The sequence below is a fragment of the Penicillium hordei genome (assembly GCF_028827395.1).
Source record: "Penicillium hordei strain IBT 12815 chromosome Unknown utg000003l_segment0_segment0, whole genome shotgun sequence".
Lineage (NCBI taxonomy): Eukaryota > Fungi > Ascomycota > Eurotiomycetes > Eurotiales > Aspergillaceae > Penicillium > Penicillium hordei.
Genome location: NW_026623144.1, coordinates 1099449 through 1118896, shown reverse-complemented (window position 1 = coordinate 1118896; position 19448 = coordinate 1099449). Strand labels below are relative to the sequence as shown.

The 19448-nt window shown below is 48.8% G+C and overlaps 7 protein-coding genes across 7 annotated transcripts; 4 read left to right on the top strand and 3 right to left on the bottom strand.

Annotated features, from left to right (window-relative positions):
- Positions 1-435: 435 nt before the first annotated feature.
- On the top strand, positions 436-2265 carry N7537_005660 (Winged helix-turn-helix transcription repressor DNA-binding; the record flags this gene model as incomplete). Its single annotated transcript, XM_056896717.1, has 5 exons — positions 436-1187; positions 1261-1442; positions 1533-1648; positions 1708-2121; positions 2200-2265. The coding sequence occupies 5 exons, from the start codon at positions 436-438 to the stop codon at positions 2263-2265; spliced, it is 1530 nt and encodes a 509-aa protein (XP_056752502.1).
- A 2541-nt stretch (positions 2266-4806) lies between these two features.
- Positions 4807-7054, bottom strand: N7537_005659 (uncharacterized protein; the record flags this gene model as incomplete). The annotated part of the gene is made up of 2 exons (XM_056896716.1): positions 6967-7054; positions 4807-6914 (listed from the first exon to the last, which is right to left on the bottom strand). The coding sequence occupies exons 1-2, from the start codon at positions 7010-7012 to the stop codon at positions 4807-4809; spliced, it is 2154 nt and encodes a 717-aa protein (XP_056752501.1). The 5' UTR covers positions 7013-7054.
- A 524-nt stretch (positions 7055-7578) lies between these two features.
- On the top strand, positions 7579-7974 carry N7537_005658 (DUF4267 domain-containing protein; the record flags this gene model as incomplete). The annotated part of the gene is made up of 1 exon (XM_056896715.1): positions 7579-7974. One exon carries the CDS (start codon positions 7579-7581, stop codon positions 7972-7974), a length of 396 nt encoding a protein of 131 aa, XP_056752500.1.
- A 526-nt stretch (positions 7975-8500) lies between these two features.
- On the top strand, positions 8501-13562 carry cpcC (putative protein kinase (Gcn2); the record flags this gene model as incomplete). Its single annotated transcript, XM_056896714.1, has 7 exons — positions 8501-8680; positions 8735-10789; positions 10842-11171; positions 11224-12226; positions 12282-12706; positions 12764-13202; positions 13267-13562. The coding sequence occupies 7 exons, from the start codon at positions 8501-8503 to the stop codon at positions 13560-13562; spliced, it is 4728 nt and encodes a 1575-aa protein (XP_056752499.1).
- A 341-nt stretch (positions 13563-13903) lies between these two features.
- cwc2 (active spliceosome conformation promoter CWC2) lies at positions 13904-15718 on the bottom strand (the record flags this gene model as incomplete). Its single annotated transcript, XM_056896713.1, has 9 exons — positions 13904-14368; positions 14432-14468; positions 14524-14649; positions 14700-14767; positions 14842-14870; positions 14934-14959; positions 15057-15134; positions 15218-15637; positions 15690-15718. The coding sequence occupies 9 exons, from the start codon at positions 15716-15718 to the stop codon at positions 13904-13906; spliced, it is 1278 nt and encodes a 425-aa protein (XP_056752498.1).
- A 43-nt stretch (positions 15719-15761) lies between these two features.
- N7537_005655 (uncharacterized protein) lies at positions 15762-17442 on the top strand (the record flags this gene model as incomplete). The annotated part of the gene is made up of 9 exons (XM_056896712.1): positions 15762-15839; positions 15890-15918; positions 15970-15984; positions 16043-16067; positions 16126-16447; positions 16515-16624; positions 16681-16826; positions 16885-16942; positions 17010-17442. The coding sequence occupies exons 1-9, from the start codon at positions 15811-15813 to the stop codon at positions 17440-17442; spliced, it is 1167 nt and encodes a 388-aa protein (XP_056752497.1). The 5' UTR covers positions 15762-15810.
- Positions 17443-17636: 194 nt separating this feature from the next.
- cpa1 (carbamoyl-phosphate synthase (glutamine-hydrolyzing) CPA1) lies at positions 17637-19001 on the bottom strand (the record flags this gene model as incomplete). Its single annotated transcript, XM_056896711.1, has 1 exon — positions 17637-19001. The coding sequence occupies one exon, from the start codon at positions 18999-19001 to the stop codon at positions 17637-17639; it is 1365 nt and encodes a 454-aa protein (XP_056752496.1).
- Between the last annotated feature and the right edge of the window lie 447 nt (positions 19002-19448).

Here is a 19448-nt window from a genome sequence, read left to right as displayed (position 1 = left end):
CATCGCCCTATCTAGTATTATTCTCGGCCGAGCTGCTATCCGAGCGAGTCCAAGCCCCAGGCCAGCACTCGCACCCTGCGGAGGTACATTCGTACTCATCACTGACTTCACCCTCATACATTCAAGCTGGCGCTGCGCTTACAGCGCCGTCGCCATTAATCCGCTTCAAGTTAATGTAGGTGCCTATTCAAATAAACAGCAGGGATATTTGACACATTACTCACTGCCATCAGGCTGTGTCTCTCGTGCAATCCCTACACTAGGCTTTCTTACTTCTCAGCCCCGAGCACTTCCGCAGCAGGTTCTCGGACGCAGTCCGAGCAGGGTAAGTTTGTATGTGAATTGTTGCATCCTAGGATAAGCCATAATAGCGACACATTCGTGTCTTGCAGCTTTCACATTTCGTAGCTCTAAACACCCTCCTATCAGGACGAAATGTTGTTCAAAGCAGCCATATCGGTGTTGCTTGTTTTCTCATTCTACCTGGTTCTTTTTGGGCAATTGATTTCTCAATCCTGTGAGGGAATTCGGGCCATTGCTAGCTCGTGTCAAAAATTGATATTGCTGGCGGATTCTGGGAGTATTAATGCCACCAAGAGCCAGATAACTCAATTTAAGGGTGAGTCTGGAGGAGTTTCCAAGGCGGCTTCATCATACAACAACCAGTCGCTAGTCAATAAACCTCCATTACCCAACAGCGACACATCAGCCATAATCTTACTCGCCAAACAAATCTCCGAACTATCGACGCAAATATCTTCCTGCTTCAATGCATCTACCCACCCGGAGCCCAACTTCAGCGCCTCTTCCGGAGACGTGCCCAAAACACCTGAATACGAATCCCTGCGAGCGAGCCTCAACGACACTGCTGTAGACTTGCTCCGTCTCGTCAATGGCCCGAAGAACACGATACGCACTTATGCCTTCTCCCATTATGACCTCGCGGTATTGCAGATTTCAGTTGAGCGAGGGTTTTTCAGAGATATTCCGTTGCAGGGAAGCATTGATGCGGGGATGCTTGCAGACAAAGCAAAAATGGATAAGGATCGAACGACAAGACTGCTGCGGTTTTTAGCTACGCGGCGGATATTTGAGGAAGTTGAAAGTGGGAGCGGTGTGTTTAGGCATACGGCTATGTCTATCGTTATGGCGAGGGACAGGGATTTTCATGCTATGGTACACATGCAGTAGGTCTATGTCGCTCAGAGAGAAGGAAATAATGCTGGATGACACCGAAGTCTAACGCCGAAGTTTCAATAGGATGGATGAGATGTTCAAAGCGGCGTCTGAGCTATCAACACAAATCGACCGTGCTCCATACGTCTCAGACAATGAGAACTCTGCGTTCTGTGCTAGGTTTGGGTTACCTGCATACGCATATTATGAGCAGAATCCACAAAAGGGAGCAAGATTTAAACAGTCAATGGATGCATGGTCGCAGTGTGAGTCCGTTCTCGCCAGTTGCTCCCTCTGCACCAACTTCTTCCAACTTCAGTGCTTGAACGAGTAGCAAGTTAACCACTGCGGTCTAGTGGATGGCCAGGTTACTAGGCTTGTGAGCGGTAGCTTCCCATGGGAATCGTTAAAAGCCGGCAAAATCGTTGACATTGGTGGTGGCTCAGGCCATATATCCATCGCCCTCGCTCGAGTACGTTGTCTACCTCTCCGTCTATGGTGCACTGGTAACCAGAAACGATGAGCGCACAGGAATATCCATCTCTCCGTTTTATCGTCCAAGACCTCTCAGAGCAAATGCTCTCCCAAACCAAAGAAGGTGTTTTGAGCCTAGGAGGTCGCGTAACCTTCCAGCGCCACAACTTCTTCGAGCCTCAGCCTGTTCATGACGCCAGTGCGTTTCTTCTTCGACAATGTCTACACAATTACAATGATCTTGATGCCGTCAAGATCACACGCGCAATTGTCCCGGCCCTGGAGAAATGTGTCCCAGGTACTCCGCTTTTGTTAAATGAGGTTATTCTACCGGAAAGTGGCTCGACGGCCCGTCATATAGAGCATCATCTGCGCCAGGTTGATGTGACGATGATGGTTGTTCTAGGCGCAAAGCAGAGATCGCGGAGTGAGTTTGAGAGGCTCTTGAAACAGGCGGATCCACGGTATGAAGTAAGTGATCCTACATATCTTATTTATTTCTGTTTCTTGGTACTGCACTTGCAGAATAATGACTAACAATAATCTCAGGTGGTGAGAACCTTTGATAATCCGATGGGAGTAGGCTTACTAGAAGTTCACCTCAAGGCCAGCTAGGTTGGAGGTTTCTGTCGAGGTTTAGACACCGTGAGAAGTCCACTTTCTTGACTGGATCTACCCTTCCCTGGTGTCTCCTTAGCCTAATTGCGCCTTGTTTCTAGTCCCAGTCTTGGACTAATAAGCGATTCTCGAATTCTTTGTGTGATTCATGAAATTAGCAGGGGTTTTCGGGGAACCACCTAGGAGAAAAACACGATTAAGCATTTCACTACAGTAAAGAAAGGGGTAGCTGGTTGTTATCGTTGCTGCTGGATCTTTCACTCCTTTTAGTTCATCCTCCTTGATTTCAGTTGACCCTCGGAGCTATGGGCCTGTAGTTGACTTCCCATAATCATGATGGCTTGATAAGGGGGAATGGCTGCTTTGAGATCGGGGAAATCATCGCGATCTTCGTCCCATCTAAGAAATGCATCAAAATCTGAGCTTTCCATAGTAATAATTGTGTAGGATAAGAGATAGGCGTAGTCAGCTGAATTTATATTCTTGTTCCTGCGCATCCTACCTGATAACCGGGATGTAATTGGTGCTCAGTATGCGGCGCAGCGCCTACGTCTAATCATTAATTTAGAAATTTTTGTTTTTAAAGTAAGATCGCGCTAGTGAAACGCCTCTTACCTTAGATTGTCTATTTTCTCTAAGCCGATCATGTCTATATTGTCATAAAGCCGCCCCGATAGCCGCCGAACAGTAACAGCCATGCCTTCAGATCGAACTCGCTGGCCACTTTTCTTCTTACTGCACCTGATTCGTCGCACAATCCAGGACAGGGTTAGGGGAGAATATGGCAGGTGTACGACCAAAGTAACCAGGGGGGCATATTGTGGATTTTCGTCCCATGGTAAGTTTGCATCGAACCTCCAGAAGCGTGTCTAGTTCTAAACGGTTGTATCTTCAATACTATTTTAAGCATCTGGTATTTAGCACCTGGTTCGCTACAAAACGAATTATTTACACGCTATTCATATCTGGATTAGCGTATCATCTGATTAGGGTTTGAAAGAGCATCTCTCTGTTCCTGACATGGAAGGCGAAAGCGGTTGCTCCTGTAGAACTCACCTACCGATGGTGTTATCCGGGGAAGCCAACCGAGAGAAAGGGTTATGGCGACCATATTCTTACATCAAATAAATTCTCCCAAGACAAAGAGATTCGGGCCATATGTCAAACGCGAACCTTGCTTGGGATGGGTAAGCTCGATCTATTATGGCAGAACACTTCGCCGTCGTGGTCTATTTCAGGTACAAGGATCCTATATTTCGCAACAGACCTAGGGATACTCCCCCGAGAGCGGATAAATATGATACATACAGTCCTACCCTAGAATAACTCATACATTATCTTAGATCTTGCCATATTTAGGCAGAGCCCATTTTAGCATCCATTCTAAATCGAGAATTTGCTTAGTAGTAGGGCGATTCTTAGGTCTAAATAAGAGCATCGGCCGTAGTATATCGAAGAAAGCTTTCCTCTCCCTTATATCAAACGGCGGTATATCACTATCTCGCCTAGGCTATTTAACGCTATCCTCAAACCGATCGTCCTAAGATCGGAAAGGGTTACGGTTCATTAGCTTACCATCCTTAGTAAATTTCAGTCGTCGCGCCTCCCACCTCCTCTACCATTCAAGTGGCAAAGTACTAAGAGCATCGATATACTCGTAGGTCATATCGTCCTCCGTCACGACTGGGGGGTGTGTCGAATACCAAGTCCGAATATATGGTAGAAACCAGGTAATATACCGGAAACATCATATGACATTGGGTACCAGGCATACCATACAAAAGTGCATATTATAGTTAGTCATCATAGTCCGCACAGATTGTTGAAAAAGCGGGTTTTGTCATTTTAGTTAGAGTTATCAACATTGGTCATCTATACCATACAATGTTCGTACGCCAGCTTTCTGTCAAGATATACTACTAGATAAGATTCTATTAGGATCGTATGGTTTTTAATAGGTAGTAGTAATTACTAGCTAAATATAGAATATATTATATTAGCACTAAGTAAGGGCTTGGCCTAACTAGAGAAAACCCCTTAAGTGCCTTAGTAATAGGCACTCGCTACTAATGACTTAGCCGAGTGCTAAGAAGTTCTGGCCTGAGGTATCTAGCAAGTGGCTGCTCAGGTACCGAGAGTAAGCAAACCCTGCAAACCTCTCGGGAGCCTACTCCCTAAGTTTGAGCCCCGACTGAAATTTACTTAGTGAGCTTGACTCTGAGGCGGCAGAGGAAATACTTACGGTGACCTAGGTAATCTCGCTCACGCAAAAAGAGAAGCGAAGAAGCTTGCCATGAGAGACACTATTGCTTCAGCGATTGGCTTGGCGAGTTTGGGAACAGTGCCTACGAACGGTCCAGATCGAGAGAATAGAGAACAGCCACCGATTGAGTAATAATTCAACAATTGTTGTTCGCTAAAAACGTAGATAGCAGATGAAAAGAGTAACGCTTATGAACCCGAACACCGTCCTATTATGCTCCAAAAAGTCACTCCTTATTTCCAAGTAAAGCGAATTCAAACAGTGAGGCAAAGACCTCAAACATTCTCCTTTCCAAGTGCTTTGGTTTTACGACTGTCCTTTTGCCTGAGCCGTGACTTGGCAGCGGCAATTCGTTCAGGCGAGAGAGCTTCACGCTGGATATCAGTCAACCCGTACCGCTTGCCCACGCGTTCGCCCGCTGAAACGGTGTACCCCGAATAACGGCTGCGAGACGGGAGGCTGGACATTGAATCGAGGGTAGATTTGATGTGGGTACGTTCACGTTGTGTCTGTCGGTTGCTGAGCCGAGTGTCATCGTCAGCAGGGAGGTTCAGATTCCGATAGCTCCGCTGGCCTTCGCCGAGTCGGCGCCTTGAGAACGTGCGATTCAGCGACTTCAGGGCTGAGATATCGGGAGGCGAGGATGGAGGAATTTCATCCAACACAGAATTGTTATTGAATTCGTGCCGCGGTTTCAGTAAAATTTCGTTCAGATAATGTGTGACTTCGTCGTCGTTTGCGGCTATATCACGGGCATTCGGCCTCGTACCAAGCGTGCCCAATGTTGCACTGCGCAAAGTAGGTCGCGAATCGCGTACTTTGGAGCGTGGACTGGGGCTTGGGGGAAGCTCGATATCTTCGGTGGGTTCTTCGGGTTTCTCAAGATTCTGACCGGTGAAATCTTGGCTAGCAAAGTCAAATACCTGCACGCCTGTGTGGTCTTTGCGAGGACTGAGGAATTGCCGCTCTGTGGATGGCAGCGCCGGGAAGCGTTCAGTAGAACCAAGTCGTAGCTTCAGAAGGTCGATCTGTCTCTGCATGTGGCGGCGCTCTGCATCGGAAGAATTTCTCAAGTTCTCTTCCGAGGCACGGTGCTCTTGGGAGACCGTTTTGAGTTTTTCTCTGTATTCTTGGATCCGCTGCTCCAGTCTGGCCTCTCTCTGCTTCAGTCTTGTTTCCTTGTCCTTTCGCCGACCTTCATATCGAGACATTTCCTGTTTCACACGGGCTAGCGTTTGTTTCAGAGTGTTGTTCTCTTTCTCGAGTGCTTGGGCTTTCTTTTCCGAACTCTGTGCGAGATCCTGAAGTGTGCTGAGTTCGGACTGCTGTATTTTCATCTCCTCAATTTTGGCATTGGCTTGTTCCAATTCTTGCTGTGTTTTGCGAAGCTCGTCCGTTAGGGCGTTTGAAGGCAGTTCTTCCTTTTTCTTTTGTGTGATATTTGCTGCATCACTTACGACATCATGCCGTTCCAAGGTGTGGCGCAGCGAGGTAACTTGCTGCTTGTATTGTAATGCAAGAGCGGTTTGTTTGGTCAAACCTTGAAGCAAGTGCTCCTTATCGCCTGTGGATCCCTCCCCGACCATCGAAGAAGCAAGACGTGACACCTGCCTTTCCATCTCGGCGACCTTTTCTTCTTCCTCCTTCAGCTTGTCGGCCAGCCGAATAGCTTCGGAATCCTTCTTCCGAGCGTAAGATTTGGCAATCGACCGGTAATGGATCAATTTCTTGATCTCTCGATTGGTCCTCACACGGTAATTGTCGAATTCGGTTTTCCAGTACTTGCCTGACTCTGAGTGGGGGTCCTCCAGATTGAGAGTGATATCTTCATTGTCAAGGACATCCTTTGACCCGGGGACTATGACCGATTTCGCTTCCCCTGTGCTCTCATCAGACTTGGCCGGCTCGGAGTTCTTGGATGCGTTATCGCGTGCATTCATGAGTGTCTGTGTGAGTTTGCTCCTCGGTTTGCCACTTCCATCTGATGATCCGGACATCCACTGGGTACTGAGGGTTCCGGACGGATTTGGCGGAGTCTTGGCTGGCTTACTGGCCGAGCCAGGGCGTTTCCCCTCATTGTCGATGACACTTTCGCCAAAGGATACCGTCTTACGACGCAACGCGGTCCCGGGTGTAACAAGTATGCTTTTCGTGGGGGATCCCGTGGGGTTGTAAGTCACGTCGGTTGGTTTCGCGTCGGTCTTGATCTCTGTTGGTGCCAGTTTTATCGTGTCACTCTTGCTTCGTTGGTGACCGGACTGTTTCTGGGACGCGTTGTTTTCATCTTCCTCTGCTCCCGGAGTGCCAAACAGAGCGCTCTTGAAAGCACGAATCGCAAAGACATGGCCTGGGGTCTCAGGGGGTTCTAGCAGCTTGGAGTCATCTGTAGCATCACGTTAGAGTGAGAGCTTCCAAGGTCAAAGTAATCACCACACCTGTATCCTGTGCAACTTGCTCGTTCCCCTTGATCCAGTCCAGCATTTTGACTGCCAGGGAAGAAACGAAATCCTTGCAACCAAGTTGTAAGTCCAATGTTTATGGTCCGCGGTCGGAAAAAGCAGAAGCGCCGATCACTTTATCGATAAGCTCGTGTTCTGTCTTTTTTTGTTTACGCTTGGCACTGAATTGGGATCTGGGGTTTCTTTTTTCTTTTCTTTTCTTTTCTTTTCTTTTTTTTTCAATTTGCCTCGGAAGGTATGGGAAGCGTAGGATAGAAGCCTGTTGACTATCCCATATTTTGGTGTATGTGTACGGAGTATGCACGTGCGTGTCCAAAAGGACCTTCCCCGTACTTGACATATCCATCCTAGAGTCCACAGGTCTACAACCACTTCTCAGCCTTGCAGCCTAGTCAATTCTCCGGGTTCCGACTGCTCCCAGGGGGAATCTTACAAATATGCTTTCTAGTCCTGGATAAGAAGCTCCTGAATTCTTGTCTTTCCCATAAACCTGGAAGACTGTTGTGGTCCCTTACAGCACCTAAATCCCTGAAACCTTCAAGCCACAGATACTACGCAAACATCATCAGACTGGCTTGGCACAGCAATATGCCTCTTTCCCATTCGGTGGTTCTCCGCTTGGCTGCCAGCGCCTTTGCAACCATATTTGTCGGATTTGGCGTCAACGCTATCCTACGTCCAGCTCATGCTCTCACTTTCTTCGAGTTCCAGCCACCTACCTCTCTCGTGGATAAGCAGATGGTGGACAGTCTGATGGCAATCTATGGAATCCGGGATATCTTCATAGGGGCTGCTATATATGCGGCTTCGTATTTCGGCACCCGTTTAACCCTGGGCTGGATCCTGATTGCCGCTAGCAGTGTTGCATTTGCAGATGGGTATGTTTGTTGGACCCATGGCCAAGGACAGTGGAATCACTGGGGATACGCACCAATGATTGCTGTGGCTGGCAGCGTGTTACTCGGTGCATTCGATTGTGTGTGATGGTCACAGCTGGAACAAAGCCAACACGAGCAAAAATGATCGACTATTGTGGTGACAACAATTGCCACCCTTGTTGGTATATGCCAGCTCACCACCTCACTATTTCATGATATCTGGGTCCACTATTGGGCAGGGACAATGGTTCTTTGGTTTCATGATGATAATACACTCAATCTCAAGTCATAGACGTATGGGATATCTTGCGAAGAACCTTCAAGTGAATATTAACATGCAAAGAATCATGAAATGCAATTCACTCACAGTAAAATTTAAGCAATAAATCTATAAATCCATAAAAACCACAGTTAAAGCAACAGGGTCGTCATTTATACTAAGCATCTCCACTCTACAAATGGAAGGGCGTATGATCTGACCGCCTGTTTATTCTAGCCTCAGAGGGGAAAGGAAAAAAAAGACTGCCCAATTCTCTTTCCACCTCCAATAACCCTTTCATATTTCATCACCAGCCCCCATGTCGTACGACGCTCAGGGTCGCATGTAGGGCGAGCTCTCGCCACGCCCCGCGATGTCTCCCAAACAGAGGAAGAAGCCCTCCCGCCAGAAAAACCAAGCCTCCGATTCCTCCGTGACGTCCCCTATATTTACAACCAATTACCGAGAAATCCACCAGACAGAGGTGGAAGCTCTGCGTTCAATCTATGGCGATGACTTTGAAGAAGTAGAAAATAGGCGGTCGGCCTGGCAGGTGGGTGCACTCTTTGAGCTGTTGGGCCCGTGGTCACTAACCTGAACACTCTAGCAATCCTCCAATGTGACTTTCAAGCTCCATCTGCGATCTTCTTCGAATCCCGACATACTTCTCATTTTGCTGGTTGAACTGCCAGCTACATATCCCAAAACAATCCCCAATCTCTCACCGGGAAACCTCGACGGCTTTCGCGATGGAGCGCGTTCCCGAATCCAAGAAATTCTACGCAACAAGCCAAAATCTCTGCTCGGAAGTGAGATGATCTACGAGCTGGCAGTGTCCATCCAAGATGTTCTGGAGGATGTTGCTCAGGCACAGGCACAGGACAAAGACCTACCCAGCCTTGAAGAGGAGCGCATGGAGCAAGAGGCGGCTGCTCTTCAACGTGCAGACCTAGAAAAACAGGAGGAACTTCGTAAACAAAAGGCTGCAGCTGTCGAGGAAGAGCGCGCATTACAAGAAATGCTTCAGGACAAGATGCGACAACGAAATAAGGCTCGCATTTTGAGACGAAAGAGCCGAACTGGCGGTGCGGATATGAGTTATGCTGATGATCTTGTGGAGAATACCCCTGGCGCCATCTGCTTTGATCCTCCATTAGCCGTTAACGACACCGATGAGCAGCCGCTGGTCTTCCGCGCCGTTCATGGCAAGACCCTGCTGCAAAGCAAACAGTGCAAAAAGACCTTCACTGTCAGGCCTGTTGTGTCTGAGAACCGATGCCACGTCCCGCTGCTTGTGTTGAAAGAGCTTTGTCTTAGCGAGAATAATTCCGAAGGATTGACATTCCGCGAGCAGATGCGCACCAGCGAGGATAAGTTAGAGGGCATCAAGCGGTTGCGACACCCCAATCTTGTTGAATTCGTGGGGTTCAAAATCAATCGCCCAGTTGGCAACTTCGATTCTCCCGATAATACTTGGACTGTCTTTACTCTTTGGGAGTATGCAAACAAGGGTTCCCTTTCTGAGCTCCTAGATATCGTGGGGACGGTAGCTGTTGACATGCTTCGCGGCTGGATGATTCAGCTACTTGAGGCCCTGGAATTCTACCACCGCAGCGGTTTTGTCCATGGGAACATTCATTGTGGGCGAGTCTTTTTGTTTAGGACTCCTTCTGGTGAAACCATCGTTAAACTGCAGTCTAACGTCGAAGAAGCTTTGCCCGACGCTCCCTGTGGAAAGCCCTCTTTCGCGGCGTCAAAGTCACCACTTTGGGCACCCCCAGAGCTGACACAGGACAGTTATTCTCCCTCCATGAAAACCGATGTCTGGGATCTTGGAATTGTGCTGCTTCAGATGGGCTTTGGAAAGGATGTTCTCCTCAGGTATACCTCCGCCAATCAGTTGATGGTGTCAATGGGGCTCTCGCCGCCCCTACAAGATTTGCTTTGTGAATTCTTCCGCCCAGATCCCAGGAAGCGTCCGACTGCTTTCCAACTCCAACCGTCTGAGTTCTTCCGGGTGGATGCGCCGTTAAAGATGCGAGAAAGAGCGTCGGGATCTGTGTCATTGCAGAGACGGCCACGCTTAGACTCTTTTGGGGCCATGCCGGCTTTCTCACGATACCACCAAGACTTCGACGAGGCAGGCCAACTAGGCCGTGGTGGATTTGGACAGGTAGTCAAAGCCCGGAACAAGCTCGATGGTCGGTTGTATGCAATCAAGAAGATCTCCCAAACATCGGCCGCAGCGTTGAAAGACACGCTTTCCGAGACCATGTTGCTATCCCGGCTGAACCACTCCTATGTTGTTCGATACTACACTGCTTGGCTTGAAGAAGACTTCAATCAAATCGAGGAAGAGGCTATGTCCTCCACCGAAGGAGACCCGTTTGCTAGCCAGGATCACCACGGATTCAGCACAGGAGGCCTCGATTTCATCAGCTCTAGCGGGTATCCCAAAATAGAGTTTGCCGCATCAGACAGTGACGATGAAAATGAAGGAACGTTATCCGACCCTGCTCACCCAGAGACGCCAGAGAGGGTACATGATACTGGCGTTGATTCCAGAAGCGCAGAGGAAGAGCTCAGCCGAGCAAGATCTGGCTCTTATGCCAGACCTATTTTAACCACACTCTACATCCAGATGGAGTACTGTGAAAAACATGTAAGTGTTTTAATACCGCTCTGCTTGTTGTTCTAGACTAATTTTGCCCAAGACCTTGCGCGATCTAATAAAGGATGATCTGTGCGATGATACCGAACGTTCATGGCGTCTCTTTCGGCAAATCCTCGACGGCCTGAGCCACATTCATAGTCACGGCATCATACACCGTGATTTGAAGCCTGACAACATTTTCATTGACGTTGCAAACAATCCCCGCATTGGTGACTTTGGTCTTGCAACAAGCGGTCAATTCACCACAGCCGTTCGTTCGTCCGCAGCCGCAGACTTCGAAGGAGATTTCACCCGCAGTTTGGGTACAACCTACTACGTGGCACCAGAGATGAAGTCAGTTGTTTTGGGGCACTACAATGAGAAGGTCGATGTGAGTAGTGGATATACAATTGGCACCACACGTATATGCTCACGCATTCTAGATGTTTTCGCTCGGTGTTATTTTCTTTGAGATGTGTCATCCATTGCCAACTGGCATGGAACGAGATCAAACTCTCCGACTAATCCGAGAAAAGAACCACACTCTTCCACCCACTTTCCAGCAATCTGATAAGTTACTTCAAGGCCAGATCATTGATTCTCTTCTGAGCCATACCCCAAGCGAGCGCCCCACAGCCTCCGACCTTTTATCCAGTGGAAAGATTCCTCTTCAGGTTGAGGAAGAGACATTCAGACGGGCTATTGTGCATCTGCTCTCGGATCCAAATTCACCCGACTACAAAAAGATTCTATCAGCAATCTTTTCTCAGTCACCTAAGAAATTCGAAGATATTGCGTGGGACATAGACTCGCATGCGGTACCGGCCGCCAACGAGCTACTTGTCCAGGGCCTGGTCAAGAAGAAGCTAACCTCGATATTTCGAAGACACGGTGCGGTTGAGTCAACAAGGCAAATGCTATTTCCCCGATCCCAGCATTACAACAGCGGTGCAGTACGTGTGCTGGATGCGTCCGGCAATCTTTTGCAGCTGCCATATGATCTCACACTTCCAAACGCACGAGCAATTCCAAGACAAGATCGTTCACTGGAGAAGACATTTGCATTTGGCACAGTTTACAGAGATTCACCCCATGGCAGCGAACCACGAACCCACCGCGAAGTTGACTTCGATATCGTGTCCCACAACACCCTGGATCTAGCCTTAAAGGAGGCGGAAGTGATCAAGGTTTTGGATGAAATCATCGAGGAATTCCCACCTTTGCGGTCTACTCCGATGTGCTTCCTTGTTAATCACTCCGATCTGCTCCAACTTATCATGGAATTCTGTCGCATCACGCCCACACAAATCCCGAAGGTCAAGGAGGTCCTCAGTAAGCTGAATGTTGGAAAATATACCATGCAAACGATTCGAAGTGAACTCCGGGCCCCGGCAATTGGTGTTGCCTCGACTTCGTTGGATGACCTTACCCGTTTCGATTTCAGAGGTACTTGAGCTTACTTTCTCAGATCGAGGACAATACGCTAATGAACATGACACAGACTCGTTGAAGGAGACAAAACGCAGGCTACAGAACATCATGGAGGGAACTGAATACGCAGAGCGGATTTCACCAATATTCGCTCGCTTGAACGTGCTCATGACCTATTTGCAGACCTTTGGCGTGAAACGAAAAGTCTACATCAAGCCACTCAGCAGTGTTCATGACAAGTTCTACCGCGGTAGCATTCTGTTCCAGTGTATTTTTGATAGCAAGCGACGCGATGTGTTTGCTGCAGGTGGCAGATATGACCGGTTGATCCAAGAATTCTCACCTAATGTCCTATCAAATCGACCACAAGCGCATGCTGTGGGTTTCAACCTCGGTTCGGATCGACTACGCTCATCGATGATCGATTACCTGAAGGCCAAGGCTCTGTCGAAAGATTCCGAGATGAGTGCTGAGTCGTACTGGGCGGCCCGTCGGGTAAGTGACCTCCCATCTGAACTCGTTTAGTATAGTTTTTGCTAATCTGCAACACAGTGTGATGTACTTGTTGCCAGCTTTGACCCAACCGTCCTGCGCACAACAGGAGTCAAACTCATCGAAGAACTCTGGTCAAACAACATAAGCGCAGAGCTTGCAGTCGATGCCTCGTCTCTTGAAGAGCTTCTGGTAAAATACAAAGACTCCAATCACCGGTGCATTGTGATTGCCAAGCAAGATAGCAAGGAGCGTGGATTTAAAGTTCGGAACCTGATGCGTAAGGAGGAATTCGATATTCGCACCGCTGAACTTGTGCTGTGGCTTCGATCAGAAGTGCAGGCGCGCCACCACCGCGAGGGAACTGCTGATCCCCGCCAATCCCGTCAATTGAGCCAGCAGGAGGCTCTTGCGTCCCAGGAACGGGCAAATGATGTTCGCATCCTCGTCCCCCAACACCGAAGCAAGAAGACGAACAGAAGGAATATTGTTGAGTCAGGTATGTTGATATTTCAATTGATCCCCTATCAGCCCAATATACTGACTGATATGTTGCATTCTAGCCCTAGTTTCCGCTCGCGAAGTAGCAGAAAACGCCAGCAACGGCCCTGTCGCTGCCATCGACACCCGTGACGAAGTCCTGGACGCTATTCGGGACACGCGCCTTTCCGACGCAGAGAGCTGGCGCAGCGTGATCCAGAACGCACCGCTGACAGAGCGGAAGTATCTCAGTCAAGTACACGAGCTACTCACTGATTTGGCCGTGGAGAATCGCACGAATGACGCAGAAAGCTACACGAATGCTTTCATCTACAACTACCGTACAGGCTCCTGCGTGTACTACGACCTGGGACCCTAGCGAGAAATGAATTTACGACTGATTGATCTCATGGGTGGAAGAGTGACAAAGTGGAGTTAAGTTAAGCATAAGTCTCGGGTCAATGGGACTCATGGTGTTTGCATTTGTTTTATGGGTGGATGTATCTCATTTTGTTTGACACTCTCAATGCTGTCTTTTATCGAGTGCTCGGGGTGATACCATACATGTAGTGATAATGACGCCCAGAAATAATATTTACGGATATCTTGTATGGAGATGCAAGGAGAGAAATAAACATTTTGACAGAGGTATCGTTGCTGTTGTACATGAAAAAATTCACAATCATGATGGATTAAAATGCCGCACAAACTGCACGTAAATCAGTCACTCTCATCGTCGCTGCCGTAGGTGACTAACGGTCCAGCAGTAGCTCTGGGTGCCTGAGTTGTCACCCTTCCACCGTTAAGACCGTGTAGGGCTGCAACAGCAGAGCTGGAGAAGATGCCATTACTCCGTGGCTGCTGCTCCTGTGCCGGAACTGGAGCAGGCTCGATCATCATCGGTTGTTCAGGTGCCTCTAGCTGAGCGGCCTGGCTCGCATCCTCCAATTGACGGGTTCTGGCATGCCACACATCATCTGGAACATCATAGCCCTGTAGTCCGAAAGTACCCTCGATCTTCTTCCGCTTCTTAGCCTCTGGATCTCGGCCCTCGATCTCTGCTACAAAAGCAGCGGGAAGAGCCCGGCGAACAGCTTCGGCAGCTTGCTCTTCTAACCGGCGTGCCTCGCGCTTCTGTGCCATTGGGTTCGGATCGACCGTTGCCCATCGTACGTTAAGAATTTCCTACTTATTGTTAGTACTGTTGTATCATATATCGCATCACGCGGGTTGAAACGTTGTACATACCTCGTGGTCCAAGCTTTGGTTTTGCATCGCAACTAGGCTTTACTCATGAGTTAGCTTGGAACAAACAGAGAGCTAGGGGAGGGGAATCTCACGCAAACTGCGCGTTACTTTCTGAGGAATAGGTCACGAAAGCCACGCCCCGTCCGGTAAGTACTCTTGTTCTCTCGATTTGACCCCATTCCGCAAAATGCCTTGAGCACACTTCTTCGATGTCATCGCTACATATTGATTAGCAAGAAGGTGAAGTATAACCTTTCGAGGTACTCACGAAACTGTGATCCGGCCCACGTAGATTGTCCTATTTTGGCGGGTGAACGAGCCTACTCCGGACATATCCTATTTCAAGTAGCATTAGCGATATGCTCATGCGGAAGCAACATCTCCCAGTCACAAAAAGGCATGATACGCACTTCCTTGTAGTCGCTGTGCTTGTCTCTCCCTATATTCTGGAGTTAGTCGCCCGTTTTCAAGTATCAATAGCAAGATTGGAAATAATACTAACCAAAGCAGTCCATGTTCGGATTGAACCTATAAATGACTTGATTAGCATGGTTGTTTTGTACCTGATGAGTCTAACAAAGTGAAAGAACCCTCGAATGGTGTACGGCATGGGAATCACACTAACATATCATGAATGGTCGGTAGACGATGAAGGTATTCGCAGTCCTGACCTTTCACGCAAACACCTCGCGCAAAGTGTATGCTAGATAAAACGGGAAAAGGATTAGCACATGTCTGCTGCGACGCAAGATAACCTTGAAAGCCATGAAAGATAAAGTTTCTTACCAGAAGAACGAGCCCGGAATGCGATCAGCGCGAGTGTATCCCGAGTCACGCGCAATATTGCAGCGACTAGGCGCGGGCTGGCTGAGGCCATATTTGTCGTCGTTGTCGCCGCTTTTGTTGTACCAAATATTATAGTCGAGCCCGGGCTGCTGGGCGGGCTCAGCTTTGATGATTGATGGGTCGACTTGTATTCTCGCTGGGCGCTTCTTCCTGCGAATAATCTTGGTTTTTTTAACTGACTGAAGCTGCTGATCTCCTTGCAGAGTGTCGTCCGCGGCGCTGGTTGTCGCCACAGTTATCTGTTCGGCATTGGGTTCGAGGGTTTCGGGAGCAGTGGTGGAAATAGGAGCCGGTGGCTCAGCAACCGATGTATCTGCCATGGTCGTGTTTGTGTTGGAGAGGTTGAGTTGGAAGGTTAAGCTTGAGCTTCAAAAAAAGGTTGAAGTCCTGCGTTCCATTCTGAGGTGCTTACATAAGTCTTGGCAGGTGCCGCGGGCACATTGGCGGATTTGGTATTTCCCTCTCTGAGGCACAACGAACCAAAGAAAAAGATTTAGTGATTTTACAGGCGACAAGCCTCAGCAACCGACAAGATGGTGAACATAACAGAAAAGATTAAGGAGTATGTTTCTTGTTAATTGTCGAATATAGCAATTTGCTGATCTTTTACAGGATCGAGGATGAGATGCGTCGAACGCAGAGTAAGTGTTCTTATCTTCAAACATATATATCACCCCGCTAATGATCCACAGAGAACAAGGCTACAGGTAAGATGCCTTTTTGATCGAAGGAGGATTTGATCTAATTATCAAATTTCCAAATCAGAATACCATTTAGGTCTATTGAAAGGGTATATAGTCTCAATGCTTTTGACTTCAATTTCAAACATACACTAACAAAGTTTTCAGAAAGCTTGCCCGACTACGTGCCCAACTTTTGGAGCCAGTGGGAGGTGCTGGCTCTGGTGGCGGCGCGGGATTTGATGTCAGCAAGAGCGGCGATGCCCGAGTGGCTCTTGTTGGCTTTCCCTCTGTTGGAAAGTCTACCTTTCTGTCTAAAATCACCAAGACAAAGAGTGAGGCTGCAGCCTACTCCTTCACCACGCTGACGGCTATTCCCGGAGTGCTGGAGTATGGTGGTGCTGAGATTCAGATCTTGGATTTGCCCGGTATTATCGAAGGTGCCTCTGAAGGCAAAGGCCGTGGTCGGCAGGTCATTTCCGCCGCAAAGGTGAGAGGACCAACTTTTTTTTTGATGGAAAACGCCACGGAAACACTGACAAAACTTTTACATCCAGACAAGTGATTTGATCTTGATGGTTCTGGACGCCACAAAGCGTGCCGAACAGCGAGCCTTGCTCGAGGCCGAGCTGGATGCTGTGGGCATTCGGTTGAATAAGGAGCCGCCGTATGTCATAACTTATCCGAAGTTTTGCACAGAAACAGATACTGATACAAACCTAGCAATATCTACCTCAAAATCAAGAAGGCCGGTGGCATGAAGATCTCTTTTGCCACTCCCCCAAAGAATTTGGATGAAAAGATGGTTTACAACGTGCTCCGGGATTACAAAATTCTTAACTGCGAGGTACTCGTGCGAGATGAGAATGGTACGTGGTGCTTTGATACAACAACCAGACCGAATTACTGATCGAGACACCGTTATAGCTACGATCGACGACTTTATCGATGTGATTATGAAAGACCACCGGAAGTACATCCGCTGGTAAGATTGACACTAATGATAATTGATATCCACCTAGCAAATGCTAATCTTTGTCCTTTTCTGCCAGCCTTTACGTCTACAACAAGGTCGACAGCATCGGCCTCGAATTCCTTGATGCTCTTGCCCGCGAGCCTTACACAGCCGTCATGAGTTGTGAACTCGATCTCGGTGTGCAAGACGTTGTCGAACGCATCTGGAAGGAACTGAGACTAATGCGGCTTTACACGAAACGGTATGATATATCCATGACTTTTAGTTTCATTGACGTGTCTGACGAGTATCATGTCTATAGGAAGGGCGAAGACCCCAAGTTCGATGAGGCGCTCATCGTACGCAAGGACTCCACCATTGAGGATGTCTGTGACCAGATTCATCGCACAATCAAGGACACATTCAAGTATGCGATGGTGTGGGGAGCGAGCGCAAGACATGTTCCGCAGCGGGTAGGATTGGCACATTTGGTTGCTGATGAGGATGTGGTATCCATAGTGGCCAAGTAAGACTTAGGGGTTGATAACGATGATGAAATTATTGACACGACTACAAAAAGACTTGGGATGAAAGTATGTTTTAATACTGTTCATTTCATATACCATGCATGAACCTATGAACAAAATACACAAAATAATATTCACCCAAAAAACCAATTGAATCTCCGAAAACCAGAACTCCTACTGCACGTACGTCGACATATTTAGGCAGCAGCGGCAATGGCAGCAGCGGCAGTAGCGGCAACCACGTTCTGCTGGCCAATGGTGGGTTGGACACCCACACGCTCCTTGGCAAGTAGATCGACCAGTAGAGGGCTGGGACGGCTGTCACGCTGGGGGTAGAGGCCAGCCTGGTTGTTCTTGTACTTCAGCACAGAGTCCAGGTAGATATCGAAGAGATAAGACGAGTCGAGAGGGCCGCCCTTCGCCTCGGGGTGGAACTGGGTGCTGAAGATAGGACGAGACTTGTGGATCATGCCTTCATTGCTCTGATCGTTCAGGTTGACAAAGTACGGCTTCCAGTCGGAGGGCAGAGTCGAAGCATCAACGGCGTAACCGTGGTTCTGGCTGGTGATGTGGCAGCGACCAGTGCTGAGGTCAAGAGCGGGAATGTTGTGAGCCCGGTTTCCGTACTTAAGCTTGATGGTGCTAGCACCAGTGGCAAGAGCCAGAAGCTGGTGGCCCAGGCAGATACCGAAAATGGGAACCTGGGAGGTCTCCATCAGACGCTTGAGGTGGTAGACGGTGTCCTGGCAGTGAGTTGGATCACCGGGGCCGTTGGAGATGAAGACACCATCGAAGTGGTGGGCGACCTTGTGGATGGGGTAGTCGAAGGGGAGCACAGTGACGCTGGAGCCACGGCCGACCAAGCTGCGGAGAATGTTCTCCTTGACACCACAGTCGATGACAGCAACGTGGGAGTGAGGATCGGCAGCGGCAACGTGGAAAGGCTGCTTGGTGCTGACCTGGCGCACCAAGTGGATTTGCTCAGGGTCAGTGAAAGCTTCATCCTCGTTGGCATCGTACTCTTCACCGACGGTAATACGGGCCAAAGAAGAGCCTTGCTCACGCAGGTAGGTGACAATAGCACGAGTATCGACACCGGAGATGGCAGGAACACCTTCACGGGCACACCACTCACCCAGACTCTGGACAGCAGTCCAGTGACTGTATTGCTCGGCGACATCGGCAACAACAACACCAGCGGCCTGGAGGTTGGGGGACTCGAAGTACTTCAAAAGTCCATTGGGATCCTTCTCGGCGGAAGGAACACCGTAGTTGCCGATCAAAGGCTGGGTGAAAACCAGAATCTGACCACGGTATGAAGGATCGGTCAAGGACTCGGGGTATCCAACCAGAGAGGTGGTGAAGACGGCCTCGCCGGAGATGTTGGAGCGGGCACCGAAAGACTTGCCGGAGAACATGGGACCATCACGGATAGTGAAGGTGGCAGGCTCCATAGCGGCACGCTGACGCACAGTGGCCATGAAGCGAGCCTGAGCAGGGCGGTTCATCGAGGCGAAGGCACAAGCCCGAGAAGGCATTGCCTTGAAGAGGTTGGAGATCATTTTTATTTTATAAGTAACAATTGTAAATCAATAGAAAGCTTTGTGCTATTCAGTTGATGTTGGCTTTCCAAAGGTGGTCCGAGATATAGTCCTGGGAGGTGAAGATCGAGGGTGCCAAACACATAAGCGCGACTGAGCAGGTGGCAGTCAGGGTATGGTAGAGAGAAGTTGGGGGGTTCGCTATTTAGCGCAACATGGGGTTTTGTTTTTTGTTGAGACTTTGGGGTAGAGAAATGGGGAAGAAAACGGAAAAGAAGGGAAACAAGAGGTTTTTCAACCCCCGACTCCGTGGGCACGTGCTCTCACCGACTTTGCCGGTGTCGGCCAATCGGAGCGAGTCAAAATTCTGTTATCGGCTTAGGGGATCTGACTCATCCAATCCATGGAGCGCCGGGTTCGGCCTGGACAACGATATCTTCAGGGTTATCAGGCATATCAGGCACAGAG